At 40.9% G+C, this 10403-nt stretch overlaps 1 protein-coding gene across 1 annotated transcript in view; it reads left to right on the top strand.

Annotated features, from left to right (window-relative positions):
• NTNG1 (netrin G1) overlaps positions 1-10403 on the top strand; it is a 151426-nt gene that overhangs the window by 1972 nt on the left and 139051 nt on the right. The window contains exon 2 of the mRNA XM_017729585.1: positions 3729-4428. Coding sequence (XP_017585074.1) covers positions 4183-4428 — 246 coding nt within the window. The 5' untranslated portion in view covers positions 3729-4182. The remainder of the gene's footprint in view (positions 1-3728; positions 4429-10403) is intronic.

The raw sequence follows: 10403 nt of genomic DNA, 5'->3' as shown, positions 1-10403 counted from the left end.
ACACTCGATCCAATACATGGTCAGTGTGAGAAGTGGTCACTCTATTTTTATTACCTCCTTCACGTTCCTGTGGCTTAAAGAGAGAGGCCCAGAGCCCACCCCTATGGATCGCACAGCGATTTCCCGGCAGGGAGCTCAGGCAGGGCATCCAGCCGCTGTGGCTTGTGATGAGGGAGTTATTTGGGGAAGGGGGTGGATTTTCACACTGATGGAAGGAGGCAAAGGAGGAGTGTTTGCTAACAACCCCTCATGAGACCTGAAGTTCTTCCCTGGCACTGATTGTGCCAAGATGCATTTTATCTACTCTGTAAAGGGGGTGCCTCCTGCATCTGCAGAATTAAGACGCTGCCTGAGGTGTGACTTCTCCAACTGGAAAGGGATGCATGTGCTCAGAGCCTCCTCACAGCTGATTTTAGTCTGGGGGTCAGCTGCCTGCCATTCTTCTCAAATGGCTGTGAGTATTCACTTGTGGCCAGAACGACCAGCACTTCGCAGACAGAGCAGCGCTCAGAGGGGAAGGCAGAGAGAGAGATGTGGCCTTCTGCACCGGTGCCTCCTAGTGCTTTCCATATTGCAGAGGCTGTGACACATGGGGATGTTCAAGGCCCCAAACGTGCCGCAGTTCCCAGCGCTGTTGCCACACACAGAAGACGCTGGGAGCTGTGTGCTCTGGAGGCTTTGCATACATTAGCTGAAGTCCTCCCGGCAGTTTGCCGTTCCCTCGCCCTCAGCCAGCAAGGACCCTGACCCTCTTTGCCACCTCCGTGGCCCCCAACACCCAGGATGTGCAACTAGGCAGGGCAGGGTGGAGGGAATCAGGGCATCAGACAGTCGTTATTCCTGATTTGTTTGATTACCTTTTTCTAAGGTCAAATGCACAGGCAGTACTGAGGACAAAAAACTCCATTGCTGTGCGTTGTCCACAGCTAGAGGCTTATCACAACACATCTGGCACAGCTGTAAACTTCAGAAATGTTACTCTAAATGTTTTTTTACAAAATAATTCAAATAGATGTGTCCTTAGCAATAGGGCACTGAAATGTAAAATGCATATCATGAGTGACTCTGCAGGAACAAACATAAGACAAATTGTATAGCTCCATCGGAAGAAAACCTGGCAGCGCTCAGCACATGATCCTTAATGTGCTTTGGTCAATATCTTTCACTATATCAATGGAAGCTCATTAAAAGAAGATATTGCAGACTAACTGAGCCATGCCATACTAGTTCTTGCCAAAGCTTGACATTTTTAATACATTAATAATATGTCTGTAATGTAATGGAAAACTATTAATCAGAACTGGTTATATGCCAGAAATTTAAGCTATAATTGGCTGCTTCTTGTCAGGAATGTCTGTTGTACACTGCTACAGCTGCTTAATGCTCAGATGTCCTGCACTCCTCTGCACTTTCTTCTTGTCAGTGCACTAAATTCAATCGATGTTATAGTCTATAATTCTGTGTAATGACCATCATTATGACTGGCTTACTTTAATGAGAATTCGTTATATGGGAAGTATTTTAGCACAGTGTGTTAAGGTAGTGGCTTGCTTCACATTATTTAGTCCTACCCAGTCCTGTTTATTAGTGGATCTGAGTCTCAGCAGTTATAAAAGGTTACGGGCAACTGAAGAGCTAGAAAGGAAGACACTAAAGAAAACAAACTTTTTTTTTGCTGAATATACAAGCTGAATATACAAGCTTTCAGTCTAAAGATAATTAAACTCAGTAACTTCTTATTTCTACACAGAAAAATTATATTTACTTACTGTTTATTCCAACTATGACCAAGCCATCTCCAGTAAAGGGTATTTGATTTGCCATAGATTTAAAATAATTTGGCGCCTTTTCTAGCAAGGAGTTGTTTCCCATTTTCATAGTGACTGTTCTAAGCTATGGGGTCTTGGGGACGGGTTTTTTTCCCTTTCGAAATAGTAACATACATTGGAAAAGAAACAGAGGGGAAGAGGTGTCTTTAGAATGACGTGGAAGGTGTTCTCTGAATTACCAAATTCCAAAATAATATGCAAACACTCCCACTGAAAACAAAACAAAAAAAAGAATGTAAGGTTGCTACAAAATCAACAGTACTACACAGCGTGCTTCTGAAAAAGATTTAAATTTAGTTTGGTTTTAGAGATTTCTGCTTTTGTGTCAAATTCAGATTTGAAGCTTAAATATGTTTGAACAAATTGAGAATTGTTACTGCATGAAAATTCAGATATTCTCTGTGTATTCTGATAAAATACATGAGAGTTGTATGGTAACACTTGATAAAATGAATATAATGGAAAATTGCATTTACGTCCATACAGCAATTATTGTAAATTACTTTGCTATGGAAACACAATTCAACCATCTGTTGGCATTTCGTGGTGTCTGTAGTTTAGCTCAGTTTAAGATGAAGCATTATTTAAATATAGGGAGGCTGTTTGCGAATAGCTTTGAAGATAAGTTTTGAAAATGCGTATTCCCAACGTGACACGTTAAGGAGCTTACCAGGTCACATACCTCTTCCCATGGCTGTGAGGTGTAGGAGGGTTCATGACACTGGGCATAATTTAAAGCTGGGAAGCAAAGCAGGCTGCAGAAAGTGGCAACTTGCGGTTGTTTCTGAACATCTGTCCAACGGGTCTGCGTAGATTTCAGCATCCAGACAAAGGAAATGGGGAAGTGCTGCGGCGGCTGGCTGAAATCTCCCCCTGCCGAGAGCCCAGCGCCCTGGCTCCCCAACCTCGGGTGGCACAGGCTGACACAAATGCACTGGAATTCCTAGCCCTGGTTTTCATTGTGCCTGTTCAGGGTACTTACTCTGCCTTTGCAGTTTTCCTCATACATAATTTGGATCTTTACCTGTTTTATTTAGGAAATATATATTTGAAGTTGCTATGATAACATTCTAGCATTGTATACCTATAATTATGTGATTCAGGTGCTACAAAGCAAGGGAATTTCTAGTTGCTTTCTGAAAAGGGGAAAGGGCATGTATCTGTTGTGAAATAAATGCTGAGTACTCAGGTACAGCCACCCTCAAACCTAAGAAAATAAGGAGGGGAAAACATCCGTATAGTAAGCTACAAAATAAGCCATTATCTTTATCAGTAGTTTGTCATCAATGTGCTCAGTAAATCACAGTTCAAAGGAAAAAAAAAGGAAACAAAGCTCTTGCAACACTAATGAGAAATGTCAAGGAAATTGAATTGTACTTGCCATATCTTTGTTATTCTTAATAATAATAATACAAAAGAAATATGTAAGGCTTTTGGAGCTCCATGAGGTCCACTTGCCAAGAAACTACCAGCACCTGCTAGCCCTGATACCCATCTCTGTGTCACTTTAATAAAAGAATCTTGCTGCTGCTGCCCCACTGTGCTGGGCTGCGTGCTTCCCTGCCTGCCTGCACCATCTGGGCCATGGCTGAGTTCAGTAGTTCGCTCTCCAGTTTTGCTAGGGTGAAAATACAGTTTTGGAAGCAGGAAACTCTAACTCACCTGGAACATTATAAATCTGTCTTTGTTAGAGAACCGTTAAATCCTTCATGTCAAAATACTTTTTACTGTGAATGATTTTGGTAGTTCCTTCATTCTAGCACAGAACCCACAGTAAAGGTTATCCATATTATACCAATTTGCTTTATATTGCATCTAACCTCCAAAATGTCAACATATCGTATATTTGTAATGCATTGATTCTTGGACAATAACTCTAATTTTTATTGTTTCTAAAAGGGTGCTGGTGCCAGAAGAAAAGAATGATTGATGGGAAACAGACACCAGCCTGTAGACACTCACCCTTTTCCTTCGGATACTGATTTATCAGTGTGTCCCGGCATCCCCTGCTAGCCCTGAACACGGAGGATCACTCAGGGTTATCGACAGTGTAGCTGAAGACCTGCAACTTCACAAATTATTATCTGCTATTGGACATCTTTTACAAGAAGCCCTGACAGATAAGTTATAAGACGAAGGACAAGTGCTGCATTGTTGTGAAAGGCTGTCATCAGGGCCTGGGTGGCTTCTACCAAAGTCTTTAACATAGTGAACAAACATCCTGTCCTAATGCTTCACATATGAGTTGGAACCTATTTTATAAATGTATACATGTATATGTACATATAATTGCTAGACTGCACATACGCCAGCACTGAGCATCCTTACGAAGCTGACATAAAAGGATTTAGAAATGTATTTGTCAAGATTCCTGTCACTTCATGCCCTCTGGGTTACTGTATCCTCCGTGATGCAGCACTACCCTTCTGTGTGGGGACATTATGACGTGTGTAAGACTCAGATTTACACAGAAGAAGGAAAAGTATGGGATTACATGGCCTGCCAGCCAGAAGCCAGAGATATGATCAAATACGTAAAAGTGACTCTGGATCCCCCAGACATAACGTGTGGAGATCCTCCTGAGACTTTCTGTGCAATGGTAAGGCAAGCTTTTCATTTTGCATAATTAGTGGGGATATATTTGTGATAGATGGCTTCAAAATAGAAGCCCTAGAGCGCACATGAAATTATCCAAGAAAACCTGCATCATATTCCAAATGTGAAAGGTTCTGCTGTACAAAACTCTGAGTAGTACAGCAATGAGATGTTCTGCTTATGAGGACCTAACTTGACTTTGTCTGAATTCGCTGTCTCTCTACATCAACTTTTAATGTATCAGAAGAAAGCAGCATAAAACTTCTAATGCGCTAACCCGTAACTGGGGTGGCCTTTTCCTTATCAAGAAAGACTTGAATGAACTGATTCCACGAAAATCAGTTCAAAGCATCTTAGCATGGCATAATTTCTGAACACTGAGGCCAGTGGAACTCAAATTCCTAAAGCTTAAAAAATGGTGGTGGGAGCTGGGCTGTTAAAGTTTTCCCAGCTTCCCAAAGAGCTGCAGCAGGTGCGTATGGACAGTACAGCAAAAAACACCTCCAAGCTCTAGTAACTACTCACAGCTTTCTTCGTAACTGGAACTGTAGACATTCAAGCAAACTAAAAGAGACCAAAGCTCCTTATTTTACATGGTCCTGAAATAGATAGGGTTTGGAAATGTTTGGCTTGGTAAATAATTGCACAGGTATAAGAAAGCAGGCAGACACTATATATAGACACGCATACATATATGTATGTATATCAATCTTTTACAGCTGTGCTGCTCCCAAGTGTTTCACAGATCAGGCTGTGAGAAATCATTTCAGTTAAAGGAGATCTTTAACTTGTAGATAACTTCTTTGTTCTCACACCCCCAGAGGATTCCTTTTCTTTTCCACTGAATATTTCTGTTAAATACTGAGTAGAAAATACTGAGTTCCTTGACTAGAAAATATGCGTTTAGGGTACAAAACATGCATACTTACTTCTGTTAATACAGCACTGGAAACATGCATCACATTACCTACATTATTTAGGTTTGAAAAACCAATGAGTTCTGGTAAGTGAGGTTATCACAACTGAGAAAAGTCTACAAGATATTTATTTGCCTGTGTACAAATCATCATTGCTGGGTGACAGCATCCCCACAGGAAGGAAATTTGCTTTTAAATGCCTTGTGGCATCATTTTCCACCGCTGCTGTTCTGTAAGGAGTTCAGATCCAACCGCACATACACTTAAGGCATTATTTGCACGCATGCAGCTGCTTCCCACGTACATTATGGTAATAACCACGTGATAAATTGCGGAGCTACATGAATAAATTACGTTCACTATGAACCTTTGACTGCACCACTTGCTCTCTGCCCACCAATCCATCTCTGCTGACATGCTTTGACACACTAAACCTCTGAGCAACTTCAAGCAGCCACTGTTTAAAAACAAATAAAAGTCATATGCCCCACATAATATTGTCTTACAGGTTATTTCTTAATCTTGAAATATATTTTCTCCCTCTGAATAGTAATAGCTGTGATTTAGCGCTCAGTAATATTTAGTAACTCATCATGTAATGCAAAAAGTTGTTCTTTTAATGAAACAAAAAACCAAAACAAACAAGCCTGCTCAGTAAAATTTGTTTTTTCCTTTTAGTGTAGATAAACATTGCAGCAGTTCCTATCTTAAGTAATTTTGTAAGTTTCTGGAGGCCTTTATTATCAGTATGAGCTCTAGTTAGAACAATGATTTTAAACAAAAAACAACCAGCCAAACAAAAGACATTTTGATTAAATCTAAATGTAAAACTGGTGCCAAAACTCCCCCCGAAAACATTTGACTGCACAAGGTCACCAATGCTGTGATGTGGGATGAAAGTTTGCTTGGGAATGACCTGAGGTTACAGCTGTAGGTTAAGCTTGTGAGATGCAGAAGGCCACCAGAATCCTCACATGAGAAGCAGAGAAAGAGGAGTAACTGGGGAAGAGAGGGAGAGCACGCAGAATGAGAGTAGTTAGCTACATGAGTGTAGAGTGACTGACTCTTACATGATAAACTGTTGGATTTGTTTCCGCTGTAGACGTATATCGTACATATACTATATTTAGATATGCATTGGTAATGGCTTGGCTTGCTTGAAACATAAGGAAAATGACAAATATTTGACGTTCCTAAGGTACTGCCCCCGTGGCTCACAGCAGAGCATTCTCATCCCTAAAAATGCTTCATATCTGTCTGTACCATAGCTACCTGTAGGAATTAGATATTTCCTTCGAAATGAGGTTTTATATATTTTGTAGGGATGAACCTTTGGCATTTTTGAGGAGATCTTTTATTTTTGTGTTCACTTTTGGTTTTAGAAAATGAGTTAAGAAGATAGCACTGTCATACTTGGAGAAAGTGGGCAGTGGAAAAAAGAGCTCTTTTGTGTTAGGCGTGTTCTTGTGCTAAAAATCCCAAATTTGAAGTGACAAAGATGCAAAGGTTTCTTTTCAGCATGGTGAAGTGCCAAACTGGCTTACACAAGTGCTTGGTTTTCTTGTTGTAAGTACAGGCTATGTGCCTGCTAAACCTGTACCACTGTTTTGCTATTGAAATTGGGTTAACACTGACTTGGAGAAGAACAGGGTATTTCTGATATTCTAACAATAAGCAAGGGTACCAAGCAGCCAAGTCTGCTTCTGCAGGATGACAAGGAGGTTGAAGCAGCCTCCTGTTTTATTTGCATGTCAGTTCCCTGATCAGGTTTAATAATTTTCTGTTCACCAAATGGACTAAGGTACTAGCTGTTGAGTCTCTGTCAGCCTTCAGTGTAATATAGATTAGATCCTTGAAACAAACCAGACTGGGAATTTCATTCAAGTCCTGCTGGGAGATTATGGTAAAATCTAAGGCAGTCTGTGAGAGTAGCTGATAATAATCTTCAATAACACACAGCCGTGCATTGCAATGCATGCAAGCATACAATACAGAGGAGATGAGTGGTTAAATTGGCCCACTACTTACTTCTGCATGTTCCCCATGGAATTAAATGTTCTTACAAGCCCATGATGAATTTTTACTTAGTGAGCTAGTTTAGTTGACAGACTGAATAACAGGGCTTTACATATGTAAATTTGTCACAAAATATAACAGCCCTAGCTGGCAGCTAAAGCCAGCATTTGGCAGCTCACCACTTGCAGGTACCTTTGGGGTGTCTCCCCAGAACAGCATTTGTAGGTCTTACGGGGAGCATGCAGCAGGAAAACTATCCCACAGTTGCTTTTAGGCATTCTGAGAATAACACTATAGTTTCTAGTGACATTCAATATTGACAGCTCATGAGATTATTCTGAAACCTCAAACCCCTGGAGTCCTACGATTATGATTATGTGAGATTCTCAGCTTTCATTTAAAACATCATCTTTATGTCCTTAGTCCTTCTGGTTGCAGGGAAAAGTCTGAAAATGAAACCAAGAAGCTCAAAAAGTAGAAGCTAAATGAATAGCCTTCCAAATTATTATTTGTTTAAATCTCATCATATTTAAAGTCATTCAGGATTTTTATGGCTTAGAAAGGATTTTTGCTCAAGAGAAGAGATGCATAAAAGAAACTTATAAACAAATAAGTGTCTAAGAGCAGTGAACACTTATAATTTGTAGATGTGGAGTTGCATGTATCTGTAAGAAGGATGTGACAGCATCCTTCCACAATAAACAGCACTCCTCCTGCCTACGGGATAACCAACACTGTGGGGAAAGGGCTCACTGGTCAGCTCTGGCTTCCCTGTACGTTTTAAAGCAATCTCTAGCTGCTTAGAGTGAGGTACATGTGCTGGCAGAAGGTGGGTGCCTGCTTTCTGTGATATTCCTTCAAGGAAATTTGGACATCTTTGTCAGTCACAGAGCTGGATTGAACAGCCGCAGTGTTTGAGCCAGCATGACCCATTCCTGCAGGTCTGTAATTTATGAACTTTGAGCATTTGGCATTGCTAAGAGTGTGTCTGGCACCATATGCTTGTGCATAGTTGGGAGGAGAGAGGAGAGGAAGAAGCTATTTACATTTTCAGGTTTGAACTGCAGGTTTCACTTTGCAGAGACACTAAGCAAATTTTGAAGTACCTGGCAGTGCTAGTCCTTGTGGCCTGCAGTATTTCAGTGTGAAACAAATCTGCTTTAAATCCCTGGGAGTAACTAACAGTCGGTAAAATCTACTTCTCTCTTTGTAAGAACAATTCCACAATACTCTGTCCAGTCATAAAGAGAAACAAATCTGACTTCTCATGACCATCACCATCTTTTGCTCTACCAGAACAGTGTGTAGGTGGCTGCTGGCTTTCCTTCTAAAACATTTGTCATCTATATCCCTGGTACAAGCATCAGGAACCTGCTGATGCTGCTCACAGCTCAGGGATCCTGTCACCCCCGTTCCCCCTGCCCTGCACATGGACTGGCCCCTCTGCTGAAATCCAGCCTTTACCATGGGGTTTGCGTTCAAACGTGAGCCGGGATTACCGTGCAAATTCATTATGAATTTAACCAGGAGACTCCTAGTGGCTATTGCTGTAATTTGCAAACTAGAGACGAATTTATATTACCGACCTGTGTTTGCAGCTCAAATGGCAACATGAAAATATAATTTTCTGTTTGTGTTTAGACCTAGCTATCATAACACCATCCCAACGGCTAAAATATTATGAAATTATCATCAATTATAGTTGCCTGCAGCTAATTTCCTTCATAGGTTAAACAGAAGCTTGAAAAGGAGCCTGCAGATGGGAGTCCTGTGCATTTGTACAATTTATAGAAAAGAAATGCTGATGACAGTAGAAATTTGAGCCCTTGAGTGCTACTCTATATTTCATAGCCAATCAAAACTAAATTAAGAAACAAAGATTATTAAAAAGTATTCTGCACATGTAATTCTGGCATAATATTATGAGGTGGACATTAAATTTTTCCCTCTGGGACTTTCAGCATCATTAATATAGCATTCCTTTAATTACAAGTAGGCTCATATTCCTAAAAAAAAAGGAAATACTGTGCAGCATAGATACTGATACCATTATTATGTTTACTGAAATAATTAAATTAACAGATACTCTTGAGTAATGGATAAATCACAATATGAAACAAAAATTATTTTTGAAAGCATTTTGACATTCATACTTTCTCAAGTAAGACATTTTAAAAGAGTGTTGTGCAATATCATTAAGAGATGCTGTTAAGAAAAAACGCTTTTTTCTTTTATGGGCTAAATTAGAATTTAGAATCCTTCATTTTTATTTTATCTGTATAGTCTTACTATGTGACATGGGTTAGAATGGGAACAGGAAGTTAAAGATGAAGCTATTGCTACTGTCTTGTTTAAAGTGGATTTTCATAGTTGTATATTTTTAAAGCATGTACAGCTCAAAGTTATTGCAGACTTTATTTACAACATCTGCATTCATCTAATTTGAATTCCTTGGGCACGGATAATTATTACAACTGTCTCTTTGTCATTGTAGGAGAACACCTTACTCTTCAGGGAGTGGGGGTTTTATTTTATTTATTTTATGGTGCCTCCTCTTAAGCTACTGAACATTTAATTTCATTTCTAATACCCCAAGACCTGTGAACTACAGCCCCTGCCCGGTAGCCTGTCCCTAATAGGGCAGGACAGCTCAGCCCCCACTGCTGTGGCTGTTCCCATCCAAGCCCCACTGAGCCCCTCTCGCAGCCCCTCAGCAGCCAGCGGGGCAAGGGACACGAGGAGCACAGACTGTCCCTGTGCTGTGCCCCAGGAAAGTGAGGGGCACAGACTGTCCCTGTGCTGTGCCCCAGGAAAGTGAGGGGCACAGACTGTCCCTGTGCTGTGCCCCAGGAAAGTGAGGGGCACAGACTGTCCCTGTGCTGTGCCCCAGCTCCCTCCCGCTGGTCAGCGCCGCACGCCAGCCTACCTGTGCCTCTGGCAGCAGCCTGCTGCACACTCTGCAAAGGCTCCTTGGTCCTCATGGGAAAGGATTTCTTGGTTTCCTACAAGATAAAAAAAAAAAAAGGATATACTTAATGACAGCAGG

The sequence above is a fragment of the Corvus brachyrhynchos genome, unplaced genomic scaffold (genome assembly GCF_000691975.1).
Source record: "Corvus brachyrhynchos isolate BGI_N302 unplaced genomic scaffold, ASM69197v1 scaffold101, whole genome shotgun sequence".
Lineage (NCBI taxonomy): Eukaryota > Metazoa > Chordata > Aves > Passeriformes > Corvidae > Corvus > Corvus brachyrhynchos.
The sequence above is the reverse complement of the archived record's forward strand: the minus strand, read 5'-3'. Positions and strand labels throughout refer to the sequence as shown.